Source organism: Sceloporus occidentalis, unplaced genomic scaffold, assembly GCF_023333645.1.
Source record: "Sceloporus occidentalis isolate IW3139 unplaced genomic scaffold, rSceOcc1.0.p SCAF_1, whole genome shotgun sequence".
NCBI lineage: Eukaryota > Metazoa > Chordata > Lepidosauria > Squamata > Phrynosomatidae > Sceloporus > Sceloporus occidentalis.
Genome location: NW_028316981.1, coordinates 117,767,152 through 117,788,726, shown reverse-complemented (window position 1 = coordinate 117,788,726; position 21,575 = coordinate 117,767,152). Strand labels below are relative to the sequence as shown.

The 21,575-nt window shown below is 41.5% G+C and overlaps 1 protein-coding gene across 3 annotated transcripts in view; it reads left to right on the top strand.

Moving 5' to 3' along the window:
- PRKACA (protein kinase cAMP-activated catalytic subunit alpha) overlaps positions 1 to 21,575 on the top strand; it is a 78,907-nt gene that overhangs the window by 9,475 nt on the left and 47,857 nt on the right. The window contains exon 1 of one of the 3 annotated variants that reach the window (XM_089532934.1): positions 7,506 to 7,545. The exons of 1 other annotated variant lie outside the window; for it this stretch is intronic. In XM_089532934.1, coding sequence (XP_089389060.1) covers positions 7,533 to 7,545 — 13 coding nt within the window. In that variant the 5' untranslated portion in view covers positions 7,506 to 7,532. Of the gene's footprint in view, positions 1 to 7,505; positions 7,546 to 21,057; positions 21,149 to 21,575 lie in introns of those variants that run through there. One more of the 3 variants, XM_089532915.1, reaches the window with a different exon arrangement.

The window sequence follows — 21,575 nt, the reverse complement described above, 5'->3', positions numbered from 1 at the left end:
TATGAGGAACAACTTAGGGAGCTGGGGATGTTTAGCCTGGAGCAGGGACGTAGCCAAGGGGGGGGGGGTTCTTGGAGTCCGGAACCCCCCCTTTCATTAGAAAAATGAATGGTGTGTGCTGCTGCGCTGCCGCACTCAAGCCCCATTATAATGGTGGCACTTAGTCTGGACCCCCCTCCCTTCCCAAAACCCTAGCTACGTCCCTGCCTAGAGAAAAGAAGGTTAAGAGGTGATATGGTAGCCCTGTTTAAATATTTGAAGGGATGTGATATTGAGAAGGGAGCAAGCTTGTTTTCTGCTGCTCTAGAGAACAGGACCCAGAACAATGGATGCAAGCTCCAGGAAAAGAGATTCCACCTCAACCTAAGGAGGAACTTCCTCACAGTAAGTGTTGTTCTTTTGGAGTCTCCTTCCCTGGAGGTCTTTAAGCAGAGGCTGGATGACCATCTATTGGGGATGCTTTGATTGAGAGTTCATGCATTGCAGGGCATTGGACGGGATGGCCCTTGTGGTCTCTTCCAACTCTACAACTCTATGATTCTATGAGGAGTAAAATGCTCAATGTACAGCACTACAACACTTTTTGAAATGCTGCAACTACTTTAGTCACCAGATAAGCAGTCAAAAACCCAGTGGCTGCTATGTCTCAGTGTCAAGTAGGCAACTATAAGCCTTGGATACTAGCATAGTTGGTAGCCTCTGAGGAAGGTGATAGTCTGCATAGTTGCAGCTATAACCTTTCCTGATAAAGTAGCACATGAGTCAATTAGTTCCTGCTCTACTTTGTTAGTGGAATGGTTTATATCCAAACCATTCTTGAAAGAAATTTCTTTGGCCATTAAAAGAAATTCAACTTGTGAAGAAGTACCTCAAAAAAACCTCCTACTTGAAACCCATCTTCTGTGAACTACTGAGTCATTTGACCATGCCCCAAAGGCCTTCTAATTTATACTTTCTTATGATAGTGCCCCATCCCTCAAGAAAAACAGCTTTTGAAGTTTCCCTTCTGGTTATGTACTTCCCTGTATGTACTTTATAGGGAAATGCATCTGAAGACTGAAGGGATGCACAAGGGCCATCTAAAATTCCAGATCACTTAAGGTAAACACCATACAGCTTGTCACATCACAGAATCTCTTTTTTGATCCTTTTTAATTATGATGGTCTAGTGGTGGCATTTTGTTGTAAGAGATTCAGATTCAAGTCAATGGTCATAAAGGTAACTTGGAAGCCAGGCAAGTCAGTTGTTTCCGTTTACCCTCCAGGGTGAATTTGTTAAATAAAATGTACTGTAATCCGTTATTTCTTTATTGAATATCTTGCTTTTCTCTCAAGGCAGCTCACAGCATTGGTTAAAACAAAATAGAGCCAAAAGTAAATCATAGTAATCAAAACAATTTTTGGACTGTTACAGACTGCCAAAATAAAGCTGCTTCGGGTCTCTTTGGAGGTACGCTATTTAAATGATGCATGGGTCCTAAGAGTCCGGGGGTTGCGCCATAGCCACACTCCATTCCTAAGCACTGGAGTGCAGCTTTGGTGCAGCTTCCAGATTCTTAGGATGCATGCATCATTTAAACAGCATACCTCCAAAGAGACCTGAAGCAGCTTTATTTTGGCAGTCTGTAACAGGCCTTTAAAAAACAAATAAGCCATCCTATTAAAAACGGCCCAAATATGAAATATGAAAGTATAGCACATACAACCCATTGAAAGAACCATCACCTCTCCCTCATGGGACCTTCTTTCAAGATTACTTAAAATGGTTCCACAAACCCATGGAAAGATGGGGACCAAATCACTTCACTTTCTCTGCCTTATTGCCATACTTACACAAAGATCAGGTTGGGAGGTCTACCTCTCCCTCATTGGCACCTCTGACAGATAGCTCTCCTAGTTTCACTCTGTGCTTTTCTATTCTTCACCTTCCTCCTTGCTTAGCATCTCCCCTTTGAGCAGTTTTTGTTCTCAAGCTTTGGCTAGGGAAAATGTGGTCCATGGACCATGTGGTCCCAAATCCTTTTTTGTGCTCTCAGAGCCACTCAGTAGGCCATGAAAGCCCTCCACCCCATAAATTTTACAAAAATTAACTGCAAAACTAATACAAAGTGTAGCAGGATAGATTTACCCATCATCCCCGTAAACCCCCAAACAGCCAATTTAGGGATGAAAGGGGAAGTGAAGTCATATCACATGAGGATTTGCAGAGAACAGTCTCAGTGGCCTGCTGGAAGAGCAGAAATTGGCCCATGTCCCCGGCACAGTTGCTGACCCCAGGAAATCTCTGATATTTGGGCCTTGTGCTCTGTTTCTTGATACCAAAACACATATTTGACTTGTTCACTGCTTCCATGACTTGTCTGCTGTTCCCTGTGCACTCGGCCCCAAGATGGCAACTTTGCTTTCTTATTTGGCATCTACCCTAGTCCACTGTCTTGTGGTTTTGGTATGATGGTTGGTATGATATTTTTTACTTTAATTGTTTTGATATGAGGATTTTTTTTTTTTTGCTTCAATCCTTTGTGATTTATCAGTTGCTTCGTTTTTTTAATGTTCATTATTCTTCTGGAAAAGACACAGACATTCCTGGAATACTCTTTTATGACACTTGCCCTTTAGTTTTTGAGCTGTAAATGTAATGAGGGAAATCTAACTTTCAGCAATTTGTAAATTACTGGGTGGTAATTTATGGCTTGTCTGCTTTCTCTGATGCAGCATCTTTAATTCAAAGTTAATGTCCAATTAGTACAGTGCCTTGTTTTAGTTCCTGGCCACAGATCCCTGGCAACATTTGCATAACTATAGTATGTCGTTCATAATAAGAAGTGAAGTAAGGAAGTTTGAATAAATGGAACTCTTTTCCATGAGAGGTCCAGGTGGCCCTCTCCCTGCTCTCTTTCTGCCAGCAGGTGAAGACGTTTGTATTTAAGGTGGCATTTGGTGACAACAGATAGAGTTTTTAATGGGGAAGGGGTGTAGTGTTTTTATTTTTATCATGTTTTAAATATCTTTTAATGCTGTTTAAAACTGTGCTTTTTACTTGTGTTTTAAAATGAAAGTTAGTTTAATTGTATTTTAACTTTTGTATTAAGATTTTTTTTAATGTATTGTATTTTTAAGGTGTTGTATACCGCCTTGGGTCCCTTACTGGGAGATAGGTGGGATATAAATAATTAAATAATTAAATAAAGACTGTTATAAGTGCCCACCCCATCTTTCCATTTTATAGTGCGTACTGTACCTCAGTGCACAGGTGATGGAGGAAATTCCTGGGTGTCTAATAGTTAGGAATAAATAATAATAATAATAATAAACTGTTTATTTATATACCGCTTTTCCTCAAGATCAAAGTGGTTCACATCAGGTAAAACTATGACAAAGGTCATAATACAGTATAAAAACAGTTAAAACATTCAATTACAATCATAAATATTCAATAAAATTATCTAAAATAAGAAATTAAGTGGTCAAAATTATAGGCTATCAAGTGTCTTAATCTAATTGGGGAATATTTCTCTAAAAAGAGTCAGGAGGGTATGCTTGCTGGAAGAGATAGGTTTTAAAAGCCTTTTTAAAGGCTTCCAATGTACCACTAGAGCGGATCTCTTCTGGGAGAGCGTTCCAAAGAGTAGGCGCTGTCGCTGTGTAAGCTCTTTAGTGGGTTGTTGCCAGTCTCATCTTAGGATGTTCAAGTAGGAGTTTCCCCGTTGTTCTAAGGGTGTGGGGTGGATTATATAGGGAGAGCCATTCCCTCAAGTAACTCGGGCCCAAGCCATGTAGAGGTTTAAAGGTAATAACCAACACATTGTATTGGGACCGGAAGCGAATTGGCAGCCAGTGAAGAGATTTTAACACGGGGGTTATATGATCCGACCTAGCTGTACCTGTGACCAATCTGGCTGCAGCATTTTGAACCAACTGAAGCTTCCGAACCTGATACAAAGGTAGCCCCATGTAGAGACAGAAATCCAAACAAGAGGTTACCAGTGCGTGTACTACAGTTTCTAGGTCTTTCGATCCAGACAGGGACGCAGTTGGCGTATCAGCCGAAGCTGGTACCAAGCACTCTTGGCCATCGCATCGACTTGAGATGATAACTGTAGAGATGGATCCAGGAGTACTCCCAAACTGCAAACTTTCTCCTTTAGGGAAATGTAACCCCGTCCAGGACAGGATGGCAAATTTCCCTATCTGGATTCGGAGGACCTATCACGAGTACCTCTGTTTTCTCTGGATTCAGCTTGAGTTTGTTTTTCCTCATCCAGCCTATTACTGACCCCAGGCAGGCATCCAGAGGAGAGGTGCCAACCTTAGTCACTGTATCAGTCAGAGACATGGAGAGATAGATCTGGGTGTCTTCAGCGTACTGATAACACCGAGCTCCATGGTTCCGGATGATCTCTCCCAGTGGCTTCATGTAAATGTTAAATAGCATGGGGGACAGGATGGCGCCTTGTGGGACGCCCGATGTAAGCTCTCTTTTACGAGCGCAACTGTCCCCCAGCCTCACCATCTGGAATCTCCCTGAGAGAGAGGACCGGAACCACTGGAGCGCACTGCCCCCGATACCCAAATCTCTCAGGCATTCCAGAAGGATACCATGGTCAATGGTATCGAAGGCCACTGAGATGTCCAAGAGCACCAACAGGGTTACACTTCCCCTGTCAGTGGCCAGACGGAGATCATCGACTAAGGCGACCATGGCAGTGTCAACTCCGTAGCCCGCTCTGAAGCCAGTTTGAAATGGGTCCAGATAATCGGTGTCATCCAAGACAGCTTGGAGCTGAAAAGCTCCAGCCATAATGTGTCATGAAGGTTCACAGGCAATTCTGGTCAGGAGAACAAACTTGGGAGTTTACCCTTCTGCTGACCTAATCTTCAAGTGTAGAATTGTACTGTGAACCATGTTATTAAATACTTCATAAAGCTACTTCTCAAAGTTAAAAATGTAATAATAAAACAGTGCAACCACAATAAATAATTGATATGACTAGTTTATTGATCAGATTAGGCTCTATGGCGGGTTACAGACCGCCTATTTGGGGCGGGCTGTACCCGCCCCTTTCCCCGGTGTATCGGGGCCTCAGCAGCTAGAACGGCAGCCGCTGAGGCCCCTATCCGCCGCTTTTCAGGCTGCGGGGAAGCGGCAAAACGCCGCTTCCCTGCAGCCTGAAAAGGGGTGTCCTTGGGACTTCAAGCCCCAAGGACACCCCGCGGCGGCAGGGAGAAAGGGGCCACTTGGCCCCTTTCTCCCTTGCTTCGCTGGGCGCAGCCATCTGAAGGCTGCGCCCAGCGAAGCAAAGCGGCGCCGCAAACCAGGAAGGAGCTCCAAAACGGTCCGTGGAAAGGGCGCACTAAGCGCCCTGGCATGGACCGATGACATCACGTCCGCGCTGCCCCGTATAGAGGCGGCATGGTTGTGACGTCATGGCGGCCCCCATGTGGAAGGGGGCCGCCATTTTGTATGGACTCAGTCCGTACTAGGGTTAGGGGGGTACGGAAGCCCCGCACCTTCCTAACCCTAGTACGGACTGAGTCCGTACTTTCATGGTGGTGTGTAACCCGCCTATATCACTTGTATAACACTGACATTGTTATTTGGGGAGGATTGGGTGGCAGAGATTGATTGGTTATAGTTGAATTCTAAAAAGAAATTAAGGCCATGCCCTTAATAGTGTGGCAGGTACTAGCAGGACACATAGATTTAATTTTAGTTCTTTTGTCAGGGGCTTCTTATATGTGGAGGGAAAGAAGGATTCTGCTGCCAATGGCTGTTCTAAGTACAATATCCAGTCTATTTTTGATGTTTTTACTTAAGCACTGTACCTCTGCTCATCTAGCTTGTAAAAGGTGTTTTGGTTCACAGTTTAAGAGCAAAATGTAAAATAAAAATATAAAAAGCAAAGAAGGAATTCAACTTGATATGTTGGTAACCAAAGCAGCCTCCTAAAAGTGAAGATTTTAAATGTTTTGGTTTTGAGGTCTCACCATAGAGTTCAATGGATGCAAGAATGGTGCTTGAAATAGAAGATATAATTTCAGGGGACAGTGATCTGATTGCACCAATCCTACCACAACAAACAGGGGTCCTTAGACATGATCACAATTATACAAAGCATGTTGGGGATCTTTCTGGAAGAGGTATGGCTTTAGATAACATTATCTCAAGTTGAAGGCTTTATAGATAAAAACCAGCATTTTGATCTAGGCCTGAAAGAAACTGGGAACCAGTTGAAAAATATTTGAGAATAGATGCTATAAGCAGCTTTTAATAATACAGTCAGCCCTCCTAATCCATGGATTTTTTAATCCACGGATTCAAGCATCCACAGTTTGAAAAATATTTTAAATATATAGAAATTCCCAAAAGCAAACCGTGATTTTGCCATTTGATATAAGTTACACCATTTTACTATGCCATTGTATTCAGTGGAATTTGAGCATCCACAGACTTTCATATCCACAGAGGATCCTAGAATGAAACCCCAGTGGATACCAAGGGCTCACTGTACTCACAAAGAGTTTTGCTGCTGCATTTTATTTAATGATTACATTTATTACATAAATAACATTTATTTTCAAGGAGCTCAAAGCAACGTTCATGATTCTCCTCTTGTTCTTTGTAGCTTTAGGAGCTCTGTGGCGTGGATCTGGCTGAGAAATATTTCCTGCCAAAGGTCACCTAGTGAATTTTGTGATCAAAATAGGAATTTGAACATAGGGGTAGTCTGATAGTCTCATCACTACTCAAGACTGGCTTGCTGACCAGTTGAAGTTTCCTAGTAGTCCTAATAGTAGTAGTAGTAGTAGCAGCAGCCAGACCCAGCCTACTGCCATAGTTAACAATTTAGATGGCCAGATCTTGCAATTACAGAAAACGATGCAGTTGACACACAAGTGGGACCTCTTCACCTTCAATTAAAAAACCCACCCTTCCTTCTTTTTTGGGTAGGTGAATGCAGGCATGTGTGAGGAAGCTCCAGTTTTGTCCATACTCTTCTCTTCTGGCTGAATATTATCACCAAATAGTCAACGGAGGAAGAGGCAGCATGGCGTAGTGGTTTGGGTGTTGGACTAGGACCCTGAAGACCAGGGTTTGATTCCCAGCTCAGCCATGGAAGCGCACTGGGGTGAGCTTGGGCAAGTCATATTCTCTCAGCCTCAGAGGACGGCAATGGCAAACCCCTCTGAACAAATCTTGCCAAGAAAACCCCCTGATAGATTCTCTTTAGAGTCTCCATATGTTGGAAATGACTTGAAAGCACACAACAACAACAACAACAACAACAGGCCATGTAGGAGCTGATGAGCTTTGCTTTCATCTCTTTTGGGGCAGAGGCAGTCTGGCTGATCAACTTGATTGCAGGACAGTCTGATCCTTTGCCTCATTTCTTCAAAGTGATGCCTGTTGTGTGTGCATTTTCCCTCTCTTGGCTAAGACTCCAAAGCACTGTCAATGTCTGTTTGCTTGGATTGACCCTCCTGGGGAGCCGTAGTCCAAGTGCAGAGCAGCCACCTTCCAGACTGCCAAGATGGAGGCTGGAGGTGAGAGGGAGGCGCAGGCTGGGTCTTCTTTGGGAGGGGATAGGAAGGCCTGGGGACCCCAATGCTGGCCCTCAGGGGCCAAAGGAGGGCCCTGGCTTTATCTAGGGCCAGAGGGTTGTGACAAGATCCGGGGCGGAGGTGGGGTGGGGAAGGGAGGAAGGGACCCTGATGTGGGGAGGCTGCTGCCTGGGCCCAGGTCAGCAAGGGGAAGGATGGCTTGGAGGGAAGGGCTGCTCCAGGATGGTAATTTAAGCAAAGGGTTGCTGTTGTTGTTGTTGTTGTTGTTGTTGCGGCATGCCTTCAGGTCGTGGCCGTATCACCGGGTTTTCTTGGCAAGTTCCTTCAGAGGGCGTTTGCCATGGCCAATCTATTTTTAAATGTTGAATTGTATCAGTTTTAATTGTTGATTGTTTAATAATATTTTAGTGTAGTAAGGTGGGGGGGAAGGTAATTAATGGGATGCATTTTAATTCTATGTTACGTTTTATCTAATGTTGTGAGCCGCCTTGATCCTACAGGAAAGGCAGCATATAAATAAAGCTTTATTATTATTATTATTATTATTATTATTATCCTCTGAGGCTGAGAGAGTGTGACTTGCCCAGTGCCACCCAGTGGGGTTTTACATGATTCGAACCCTGGACTCCAGAGCCTTAGTCCACAACACTCAAACCACTATGCACTCTCTACAAGAAGAGGTAGGCCTCAAAAAGCAAAGGCAGGCCTTTTGATTTGTAAACTATCATTCTGTAAGATTTAATATACCTAGCTACTTGTTTACTCTTTTCTGGTTTATTGATTTCTGTAGGTTTGCGCCTGTGGCAGGTCAGAACGGGTAGTGACTGGTCTTTATGCGCCTTTAAAGAGATGGGATTTTATTTGTGTGTGTATGTTGATGTCTGTCTACAGGGCACTAAAATGTACAGTGATGAAACTCTGTGAGTAATGTGTGTTTGGTGTGGAACATGGCAAATTCATAGTAAAGACAGTATTAGATTTTGATATCACAGGAGTGGAGAGCTAATATTCTTTTACATGCTATCTGTTTTAATATTGTAATGATTAAATTCTGTTTTAATATAACACTTTTCTATGTTTTTAATGGTACTGTTTTAATCTTGTAAGCTGCTCTGAGTCCCAGTTTTGGGGAAAGGGCGGGGTATAAATAAATATGATGATGATGATGATTGTGATTGTGCTAGAGGCTATTGAATAAACTGGATGTGGACAGATTTCAAGCTACCAGTCTGGTTTGGTGGAACAACATACAATTACAATTTAGAAATTCTACGCTTAGGAAATTCATTGCACTACCAGAAAAGAAATTAGAGAGCCAGTGTGGCATAGTAGTTTGAGCGTTGGACAATAACACTAGCCATGAAACCCATGGGGTGATCCTAGGCAAGTCACATGCTCTCAGCCTCAGGGGAAGGCAATGACAAAACCGCCTCTGAAGAAACCCCTATGATAGGATTGCCTTAGGTCACCATAAGTCAGAAACTACTTGAAGGCATAAAACAACAACAACTAACCAGAATTTCTTAAAGATAACTGAGTTCATATTCCTTCCACACCATAATTAATTCATTCTTCCCACCATTGCCTTTATTCATTTTAATAGTTTAATTTGAGTGAGAAATAACTTGTTTACTGAAGGCAAGATATATTTTTATCTACTTCAAAGAACTTGAAGGTCTAAGAAGTAGATACTGATCTACCATTCTGCCTATCACCTCATTACATTGTTTTATTGTGATTGTAAGGAAGGGTGGCTTTTGAAATCTGAGCTTTTTTTATTTGAGAAAGCACAAAGTGGGAGTCATGGGTGTACAAATGATATTGATAGACTATTTCCTTTCCAGGAATTGGAACTGGGAACCGGAATAGTCCAGTTTTCCTTATTTTGAATATAGATAATTTTGAATATGTGATAATTCTCAGTGTGGTGAAAATAGTGTCTTGGTACAATGTAGAATTAGATTGTGGAGTTCAAATTCTGTTCAGAAGAAGTGTGCAATCTTTGTTATTATCATCATTTATTTATATCATTATTTATAGTTACATCAATATGCATTGCGCTTTACAAGTAAAACAACCAAAAACAGTGGGTCCTGCTAAAATATGTGTGTGTGTGTCTATACATATACACATACATATAGACAAAGAGGGAAGAAAGGAATAATAAATATATAAAACTATTAAATATAGTTGTAAAACAAATTAGTCAAATAAAATATTTGTAATATAATATAAAGCAAATGGACAAATACATGTAATCAAAATATGCAAGATTCTAAAAGCTTTGAAAAACAAGTTTTTAACTCAGATTTTTTTTAATTTGCCAGAAAGATAGCCATATTAAGAACAGTTAGCAAGCTGCAATTGAAATTGAAAATACTTGCTGAAAGTCAGTGGCTTGTATAGTAACAACTTCTCTTTGTTATGGCTTTTCCTTTCTCAGCTTTCCCCCCTCTGAGTCTGTGCAGTCTAAACCAATGCTAATAAAAATGGTGGTCTGTGGACTGGTGCCAGTCCATGAGCTATTGGCTACCAGTCCTTGGTAAATTTTCAGAAAAAAAAGATACAGTTGCAGCCAATGGGCACAAATATGGTATCATCACTGACACACTGGACAAAAATAATTGCTGGTTCCCCACATCAGATAGCTTGGGGCACAGTAGTATAGGTTATTTCTCAATATTTATACTGATCAGTTAAAAGATCACACAGGGCCGTTTTCTGTCTCAATCAGCACCAGGGCGGTAAATATTTTCTGTAATTGTCATCAGCCTAATGTCTAAAATTTTTTTTAGACAGACATAATTGACATATTTCTCCCCTGTCCTCCAAATTTTGAAATCCTAGAATTGTGGTGTTTTGTTACTATAACAACATGTTTTCTGTAATTGTCAAGCTAATTCTAAAATAAATAGATCTTTCGGAGAGGTACTGCTCAGTGTGTAAGATCTGTAAATTTAATTCAGCATGGATAGGTGAAATGAATGACTGTTTTAAGTAGTTTGAATACTTTAAATACTGTCGGAAAAGCACAAAACTTCAGTCAGTGGAACGCTAGAGCCAATAGCAAAGGATTTAATCCTTCACAAGGAGATCAGGCAACAGAAATTGCAGCTATCAGCCAGAGTAGAAAGTCTTCTGCTCTGCCTTCTCTAGCATGGTAGGATTTTTTAATTTGCCCCTGACCTACTGCAAGGAACAGAGGTATTATACCAAGAGTAGAGAACCTTTAGCCCTCCATATGTTTCGCACAACACCTCCCACAGTCCCTCCTTATTTTTGCCATGCTGTATGGGGCAGGTAGGAGTTGTAGACCAAAACATTTAGAAGCGATTTTAAAAGAGGAGACTTGAGCATGGACTTTTTTGCCTTTAATTTTCCCTCTTCTTATATGGGTTAGATTAACCAGCATACTGTAATGGTTTGAACATTGGACTATGATACTGGGAAACTAGGGTTCAAATTCCTGCTCAGCCATGGAAACCCACTGGATGACCTTGGGTGAATCACATAGGCCTGTTACAGACAGCCAAAATAAAGCTGCTTCGAGTCACAGTGGAGGTATGGTGTTTGAATGATGCATGTGTCGTAAGAGTCCAGAAGCCACACCAAAGCCACGCTCCAGTCCTTAGGGCTGGAGCATGGCTTTGGTGTGACTTCTGGACTCTTAGGACGCATGCATTATTGAAACACCATACCTCCACTGTGACTCGAAGCAGCTTTATTTTGGCTGTCTGTAACAGGCCATACTCTCAGCCCCAGAAAATCCTGTGATAGGTTCACCTTAAGGTTGCTGTAAGTCAGAAATGTCTTGAATACACACAACAAAAATGTGGATTAGGCAGGGGGAAAAATAGGGCTTCTTTCTTTGATCTGGGAGGAAAATTGCAGGATTACTTTACACAGGATAGCTGTTTACTGGGGTGGCTTTCTTGGTCCTAACTGCAAAAATGGGAACCTTCTTCTGGACATTCCTGCAAGACTTTTCTTATCCTGCATCTCTATTTGCCATTCCTCTGCCTTACTAAGGAGACCTAGGTTGGATCTTGAGATCTTGTCAACAATGGCAACATTTAGGTCAGCATCTCGGTAGAGACATAGGTGCATAAGTCACTTTTTGGTGCACTTGTGCTCTATTAAAATTTCCACCACTTGGCATCAGTGTTGGAGGGTGATGAGAAGAGCATCTGCTCCTTCCTCTTACCATTGAGAAGGGGAGGAGTGGTGAGCAATTCAGGCCATGCTCTGGGCTCCTAGGAGAAAGAAAAGGCAGGTGGACTGCATTAGAGAATGAACCCTCATTTCTTTCCCCTAACTACTTGAGACCAGCTGCTTCACCATGGGTTGAATCCCCTCCCCCCATTCCACCCCTCCCCAGCAATAAGCAAGAGCAACACAGGTTCCAGTCACTCACACCTACTTTCCTCTCTCCCTTGTTCAGTCACATTAAGGCCCAGATCCTACATGTGTGCGCAGTTCTGCTTCCTCCTACTGTCTGTCAGGTCCCTCCCAGGTGCACTGTACATCCTACTACCATCTTTATAGTCCTGTGGATCCATCAATTCCATTTCCAAAATGTTTCATGAGAATGCTGAGTATAGAATGAAAGGATCTTCCAAGCAGCTCTCTTTCTTATAAGGTTCTACTTGTACAGCATTATAGGCTTGCTCATGTTTCCTGTGTGGCAGCCTTTGTGTCCGAGGTGGTCTTCCTGAGCCTCTTATGGATCATGTGACAGAAAGAATAATGTGACCTTATGCTAACTATATGAGGCTGTGGCAGAGATAGGAATGCATGGTCTACAAATTCCATAATCCCTCACCATCTTGTGTTACAGGTGCCACCAAGGTTTACAGATCCCATGAAGGTCAAGCCACAGCTGCCATGTTTATGGCAGAATCAACCATGTAGTGTTTCTGTTTAATGCCAGAGCAATGCTCATTGGGGTGGCTCTGTTATAATATTGCAGACATCTGAGACTGAATGACCATATGTCCAGAGCCAATGTGGCTCTCATCCATTTGAAGCTGTTCAAGGAGTCATTAGCCTTATTTTGGCAGGAACCAAATACAGTAAAAGAAAATGCTGTCAAAAAGGAAGAGGAAGAAAAGGATGATGAATCTAAGGAGGATAACTTTAACTGCAGGGAACACATCTCATTCTTCCAGACCAATAGATCATCTAAAACCCAATAATCATTCCACGTTCACTGCTTGGATGTAGTCCTTTTTGTACAGGTCTATTCCCCTGACTAAAAAGACACCATAATTCCGTTTTCCGATCTGTTTTAAGGTGTATGTGACCCATCCACGGTTAGTATGCAAAGGGATCTTGTAGCACTTTTGCAACTGAGTGAAAGATATTATAGCATAAGCTTTTGTAGACTTGGTCTGTTTCCTCAAATGCAACAAGAGTATAAAAGCTTATGCTGGAACATATTTTGGTCAGTATGAAGCTGTGCAGACCACCCCTGAAGGGGTGGCCTACAGCTGTTTCCGTCTTCACCTGATCGGGGCTGTGGCAACCGCACGCCACAGCCCCAATCTGGCCTTTCCACAGCAAGAAAGGAGCCACAAAAAGCGGCTCCTTTTGTACTGTGGCTTTATGGTGCTCCTTCAGTGCTGCGTCATCTAGACGCAGCACCAGAGGAGTGCCATGACACTGCATGCCGTGTGGTATGACGCACATTGTCATGCCGGCGTGGGGGCAGAGTCAGGGCATGTGTCATGTAGACACCACGCCCCGACTCCGCCCCCAGGCTGGGCAAAGATGCCGGTCTGCATAGCCCCTATGTCTCAAAAGTGCTACAAGATCCCTTTGTGTTCTCATATTCCAGACTAACATGTCCCTGAGTTGAATGGTTAGGTTGTGATATATCTGTATGCCTTACTTCAATGCCTAACTTTCAGTAAGTAATGTATGAATGGAAGATTGAGAAGAAAGCATTATGTAGACTTTTACTCTTTCAGTCGGTCTCCTGTTCTGTTAGTATAGGCTGAAAGGTGACAGGTTGAGAACCATTATTTTATTTCAGCTGTACTCCTCCCAGGTTATGACCCAGCCTGTGTGAAGTACTATAGATGAAGTGGAAGATCAGAGGACATTTTACTGCACAGAAGAGTTATTACAGGGGGATATATGGTTCTTGAGCCATGGCTTATCCCCATTCTGTGTGGGCCAGCCACCAGAGGGGGATGTTCCACATGGCTTGCAAAGATGTGATGCTGCTAAAGATTGGTTTACCAGTTTCAGAATGTCTGACTCAGCCATCTCTTGTTACAAATTTAATGAAAGAAATCATGGACCATATAAGCCATTTCTGTTATTTTAAGTATTGATAGAGTATACCATTTATGTTCTTTGGTCATTGATTACTTGGTTGAGGAGAGAGAAAATTATGGATGACACAATTTTTGCAAAAATAACTGTGTTATTTGCAAATAAGTATGTGTATTCTTTCTGCTTTAATCATAAAAGAGATGAGTAAAAATTGCATCAGTGTGTGAAAATGTGTGGAAATGTTAATGCTGAATGCTGAATAAGTGCTACTCTCCAAAAGATTAATCATTTTGAGGAGGTCTCACCTTTCAAAAACTGTTAACACATGGATGTTCCTCTAAAAGCAAACCTATGGGCTTATAAGGATATGATGAGAGAGGTCATAAAGTGCATATGTACAAGAGAACAACATTTCAAAATGTCGAACGCTTTTTAACAATGTAGTATGTGCAGCCAGATGCTAAAATCTGTCAAACAGTCTGATGCTAACCATGTGTTCTTGGAAGCAAGTCTCATTTAGCACAGTAAATTTTACTTTCAAGAAAGGATATCAGTTGAACTTGTAGGTAAACTTCACAGAGCCATGTAGGGCAGGAGTGTGAAATAGAGGCTGCTACTGCCAAGAAGGACCAATCTCAATATCAGTTGATTCAGTTGCAAGTATAAAATTAGTATATTTTTCTGCTGCTTTTAAATTCTGGCACAACAAGGTTGATTTGACCAGTTTGGTGGGATTGGAACCAATTCCCAGCTGAACAGACAGCAAGAATAATTACAGTGCCTGGTCTTCTCTATGCTACACCATAGGAAGAGAAAAAGACACGAGTGTATAGAACTCTTTTCACTAGACGGCTATTGTCCTACTACATAAATTGTCTGAATCAAGCCTCCATTACCTTGCTGCTCCACCTCCACGTGAGCCTTGCATAAGTAAACAAAATATTTTGAGCCTGCTACAGACCACTTGAAGATTTATTCCAATTTAGATCCAGGGATGACATTTTTTTTCACCAGCCTCCACTTTTCTTATGATTTTCACTTTGATGACCTACTGATCTTTGCTTTTGTAACATTATGGGGGAGAGCTGGTGAGGCAGGCTAATCTCCTTTCCCCCTGCTTTGCTGCTCATGTTTGGTGCGTAAGGGATTCTGAAGGAAGCTAGTGTTTTTAACTTGGCTGTTGTAGGCAGGCACCCATGGCTACAGTAGGTTGGGCTAGAGTAGAATTCCATTCTTTCCCAGCTCAAACATTATTATATTCTTTACTACAAACATATTGCCTTAACACTGCATCAAAAATCTGCTTTTCTAGCCCTCCTTCACCAGCCTTCCAGTGCCAGTGCTGCTTACACAAAAACCCTTCCAGTCAGACAGAGAAGAAGGAGAAAAAAAGGGACTGGGTAGGCATAAAAAGACTGTAAAAAAGGAACTTCTCTGTCAAAGTCTTTGTTAAGTGAGATATGCCAGTATGCATATGCAAGTCTATTAAGATGTATCTTGAATGTTTTTAACTTGCACAATATCCTCATATTTACTGTTAACATCTTTGTATCTTTGTGGGCCAGGTGGTCCTATTATGATAAGGCTTGCTTTTAAGCTTTTATATGTCCTGGCTCACTGACAGTGGGCGGTAATTGTGACTATGGATCCTCTTTGTCAAAAGTTAGTTTTGAATTTGTGGTCTACAGACCTGCTAGCTCAGTGATTCCCAAACTTTGGTTCCCCAGATATTTTGGACTGTAGCTCCCAGAATTCATGACTGATGGTCAAGTTGTCTGCGGATTCTGGGAGCTTAAGTCCAAAACACCTAGAGGAGCAAAGTTTGGGGACCACTGTGCTAGGTCAAAGGCCAGAACTAGTTTGCCCCCACTATAACTACAGATCATGTATTTAGAGAAAGGCTAAAATATCATTGGTGTCTAGATAATGGGGAAAATATATTGTATGTTTTTCAAGGAGAAGGATGTGGGTAATCAGATCACCATTGTTTGATTTTGGTACCAGAACAGCTGTAGCTTGAGAATTTTCAGTGCTTTCTGCTAAGAAGATCTGCTGTCTCATAGAAGCTGATGTATGCCTAGAGGAGTATGCCTCTGCAGAATAAATGCCATCTATTCCTGTTTGCTGTTTTTTTTACTTGGATGTTCTTCCAAGTACTTCAATACTCTACACCTCTTGGGAAAAAAATTAAACATGACTTTACAAACATAATGCCTAAGAACATCTTTTCTGGAAAAAAATAATTGCAGGGACAGATTCTCCTGATTTTCATTGTGCATCTACAGGATCATGCCTGTAGAAAGAAAGAATCAGTTTCCTTTTATGTTTTGTCACCATCTTGTTGAAAATTGTTCACCCCACTTAGCAGTCGTTACCTTTAAAAAAAACAACCAACAGCTGTGATGTACTTTTTAATGACTGATATATTTACTGTCTCATGTAGTGTCTTTTAATTTCACTGCAGCCTTTGACAGAGAAAAATATCTTTGGCCAAGTGTTTCTAATACAGTTCCAGTTGCTGATGAAATCTGTACTGCATACCTTCAAAGCATAAGCTCCCAAAGTTTTAGAAGTTAGTTTAGAATTGAAGATGCTTGTTGAAAATATGTGGTGTTCTAGTTTTTGAAGTGTTGCTTTAGCAACATTTGCTCCTGTAGATGTTAATGTTTTATCATAAGCATGTATGTGCTGATGCATTAGGTACTGGAGTAGAGCTTGGTCAGTACTTAATAATCTTTCAGAGACTGGTGAGACTCATCACTTGATGGTGATTTGAAATCTTGATAAAGAAGCCAATTTCTATGCATTACTGAAATCTTTAAACATATATTGCTTCCATTTTAAAAGCTAAGGCAATTTACTTGTCCTCTTACTTCCACCTTTCCCTCTCACTGATAAAATGTCCAGGTATAATTTAAGTCTTAACATATTTCTAAAAATGTGTGGTAGGAGCTGGTCAGGGAGCTTAACTGGAGGATTGCAACATTTTATTAAAGTGAAATCTGCAGCTCTCTAACCCAGTCTTGTTCAGTCACTGGGAATGGGTAATGAGCTCAAGGGATGTAGCTGACTCTCATAAAAGTGAAAAATATATGTGTGCTGTTTCTTTTGCTATCTCTGCAGCTTCCAATGATAAACATACATATGTGGTGGTCTCTATCTACTAACATTTTGCAAATCATGGCAAATGTTTAGGAAAATGCCATAGGAAAGCTGTTCTGAAAAACCATATTTGCATATTTCAATTCATGGAAGGAGTGGTAAAGCTCCAGCAGCAAAGTTTCAAGGGGATAAAGCATGCTAGCTGTTCATATGAGTTTACATCATCTAATTGCTGTCATCCCTGCCTAAATGTAGAAGGCCCCTGACTGTTGGCCAGTCCTTATCTGTCGAGCAGTTCAGAATTACAGCTACCAGATTATTGTTTTAGCCATTTGGTTAGAGCCAAGTTCCGGGGAATCAGCTTAATTAGGATACATAACTTGCATCTGATGGGTGAAACTGGGTTTATTGGTATGATGACTTAACACTCATCAGAAGAATCTTCTGGCAGAATATTCCACCAAATAATGTTTCAGTTGTCCATAACTCCTGAATATTCACTTTCTCAGGGTGAAATAACTTTTGTACCCAACTCTCTCAAGTTCTGAGATCCTGTAAAAAAGAAAGACAGTGTTGTGACAGCTAAGACAGTACAGTTGACAGAGGATAAAATGATGTATGTTCAAGTATCCTTCTTATGTAATGAGAAAATTGATGCCATTACATATCAGATTGGTACAATTGAGAAGTAACTATGGTGAGATGAGCTTGGAAGTGACACTTAAGCTTTAAATGTGTAAAGACATTTATCATTTATAAATAATAAAGCTGTTGTCTGTACAATTTGCTTTCACTTACCCCATAGGATGTCATGCTCCAGGACAGGTTAATCCTATGTAGCAGATAGATCAAGTATGGAATTATGTTTTTGGGAATTTACTTCCCATGGTGTCGGCTGTTTCTGACCAGCTGTTAGCAACTGGGCATGTTCGTGTGTAAGTAGACAAGACAGATGTGTTCCTGGTCAGTCAAAAGCAGGGGTAGGCAAGCTTTTTGAGCCGGGGGCCGGGTTGCTGTCCCTCAGACAATTGGGGGGCCGAAGCCAAAAAATAAATAATTAAATAATTTTTAAATAAATAAATAAATAAACAAACCAGGACAAATGTAGGACAACATTTTCAAATGGTGGACACTTTTTTTAAAAAAAATGGAGGACACGCAAAAAAAAATTGCTGATTTTTTAAAAAATGTTAATATAAATGCATGTTTCTGAGGCATCTATAGACAATTGCCCCCCTTGCCCCTGAGCGCGAGAGGCCAAAGGCCCCGGCGGCAATCGGCGGCAGGACCAGGGTGGGGCCAGTCCCAAGGCCTCGCCGGGCCGCATCCGGCCCGCAGGCCGCAGGTTGCCTACCCCTGGTCAAAAGGAATAGGGATTCAGCCTAAGCTGAAAGATGTTACACTCCCCTTAAAGACACAGGCTTTCATCTTAGGTGTACTCCTGTAATTAAAGTAACCCTGAGCCTGGAAGCTCAGGTTTCTATGGTTCTCAGGGGTACATTTGAAGTTAATGCTTTTGCACCAGCTGTGCCTGTTCCTAGGGATTTCTGACTTGGCCATATGCCTTAGTTACATCCCATTTGGATTACTGTAATGTGCTCTATGTGGGGCTGCCTTTGCAGAATATTTGGAAGCTTTAGCTGATGAAAAGAGCTGCAGCCAGACTATTGACCAGCATTAGTTAAAGAGTGGATACAACTCCCTCATTGCAACAGTGCCATTACCTACTGATCTCTTTCAGGACACTATTCAGTGTGTTGGTTATGATGACCTGCAAAGCCCTATATGACTTATATCCAGGTTTTGTAGGCAGGTGGAGAGCTTTTTCTTCCAACAAGCCTTTGGGAATTGACTTCTTATGGGGAAAATACTTTTAATAATGTGTGCTTTAAAAAAAAAAAGAGGTACACTTTAAAATTGTTTTTAATTCTATTAGTAATTTACTTATATTTTAGCTTTTATGTGTTTTAGTAATGCCAAGGTTTATCTGTTTCCATTTTAACTTTTTGTAAGGCATCTTGAGGTGAAGGAGGAGGCAGTGTAGGTGGTGGAAGTAGCAGCAGCAGCGGTGTAACTGGAAGCATCTGTTCCAATGGAAATAGAAGATATAGGTCTGTCAATCCAGTTTGGGGTTGCACCCATTGTTAAAGATCACACCCATCTTGTATTTCAGACATTATTGGTGTTATTGTGTGCCTTCAATTTGTTTCTGATTAATAGCGACTCTTAAGGCAACCCTATCATGGTGGAAATAGTGGGGTTTACATTACGTGTCCATTAAGGATAGTTGTGTTCTTTTGCTGTAGTTTTTCTATATTGGTGTGTTTGCAGTAGTTAGTGCCACATTGCATGTGATGGTGGTGACTATGATCTGAATTTTGATATAACTGTATTTGGAAAAGGCATGTTTAGGGTTGTTGGCTTTGTTTTCTTCCTTTTTTGTGTACAGCACCTTGGCTCTCAGTCTGAACTGACCAGACATCCAATGTTTTCAGTTAAATTGAACATCTCGGGTTAGGCCTTTATTCTCTGGTTTGCATGTCCACTGCTAAAGGAAAGAACTATCCAATTAGGTTAAAAGCATGCAGGTTAGAAGGACAGAGTGCTTCAAGGACTCTTCCATCTGCCCTATCTTGTTCCACTCCTTGTCTTCTTACACAACCATTACTTTCTGCTGCTCTGGCTAGTTGCATTTATTCCAGCATGCTCATTAGAAAATATTTTAAGCTTTTGTGCTGAACCCACCAGAGATTTACCTCCTGAGATGACAAAAAAAATTTCACCTGATCTAATGCGGCTTCACCTGCACAATTTTAACCCTCTGTTATCTTTTTGGAAGTGAGAGCTTCTTTCTTTTAGAGCCAGAAATCAAGGTTTTGAGTTCTAATGAGCTGAAAAGGCTGCAAACCTTATTGTTCTCTTTCTCTCTTGGAGCACTTGATTTCACTATTGCCTGTAATTCAAATATAGGAAATAAGGTGGTTGTCCTGCTTCGACCATATATCACCTTGCCTGCTTTGTTTTAAGTTGATTTACTTGACTTGCAGTAATGTGAAGGAGAGCCAGTGTGATGCAGTGGTTTAAGCATTGGATTATGACTCTGGATATGAGGTTTCTGTGGCTCAGCCACAGAAAACCATTGGATGACCTTGGCAAAGGCAGAACCCCTTTGAACAAATCTTACCAAGAAAATCCTGAGACAGATTTGCCTTAGAGTCAACCTAAGTCAGAAATGACTTGGAGGCACACAACAGCAACAATATGAAGTCACACATCTGCACTTTTCCTATGTTTTGCTTGCAGAAATTACTAAGATAATATTTTATTGAGAGCTGATTAGTAGTGTAAATGGTCATTGCAAAGTTCTGTCTTTGTGTTAGTCAAGGCTGGAAAAATCACTTCGGTATCCAATAACTGCCCTTTTATACATTAGGATTTGAAGTATTTTCCAGCAATGTGATTGGTTTGTCTTACTGGGTTGTTGACTGGTGTTGAAGCAGTATTTCTGCAGCAGTCAGAACTGATTGCTCTTAGAGGAAGTGAATATATTCTTGTCTTATGATCTGAGTGGAATTATTGTGTTGGTCTGTGACTAAAGAGACCTAGAGACTGATGAATTACTAGGAAAGCAATCCTCTTTGTCGCCTTAATTAAGTGTTCAGAGTTTCAGTCCCAAAGCGAATGCATCTCTAGTGACAGTCATCTGTCTACCAGTGCTGAAATGGTTGGGGAGTGTGCAGTTTCTTCGTAGCCAACTAGGATGGCTTGGCTGTTTGTACAGAGGCAGAGGCAGGAGTCTGTTCCTTTAAGGGCTTTCTGGAAACCTGGCACCATGCCTAGCCTCTTCTCTTCTTCCCACTTCAAGCCTGTTCCTTTGGGGTTTTTCTTGAAACAATACTGCAAGCTACCCTGCCACTGTGCTTGCTCTCCTTGTCTAGAAGTGGAGCCTTGGCTTCCAGGCTGCCTCTGAATTGCAAGCCAGCTGTGCTCTGAGGAAGGGCAAATAGTTACAACATTGGAAGAACTGGTGATGGGATCTAAATCTGTCGCAGCACTGAAAGCGTAAGGAGCAGAACTATCCTCTGGAAACAGTGATATGGACACTGAGCCCAGCAGTCCTCAAACTACATGGGAAGACATCTCCGACTTCACCTTCCAGTTTTGGACCCAGCTTTTTCTGTGGATGCATTTGCTTGGTCGGCTGGTCAGTTATATCTTCCGTAGCTCTGGGGGGCTAAAGCAATAACTTTCCCCACTTGTTTGGTCTCCAGATTGCCACTGTGTCATTTGGATTATTGTCCTAAACATAGATCTCTTTGGCAAGCAATCCATATGAGGAAGAGACATTTCCCTTGTACAGTACTTTCTCCTTCTGTTCTGTCCCCAACCTACTTCTTATCAGTTACAGGTGGTTTCATCTATCAGCTTGTTCTTAATCTTCGGATTCAGGCAAAGCAAAGGTTGTTTTCAGAAGCAAGTAATTGTTTTGTTTCCAGATATTTGTTAGTAGATTTTGGACTGTGCAGCAATGCACACATTTTGTGCTTCATTTAAAGGATCTGAGCTCTTTGGGCATGTTTAGAAATAGATTCTACAGGGCATGGTTACAGTAAATGACATAGTGCTAAAGA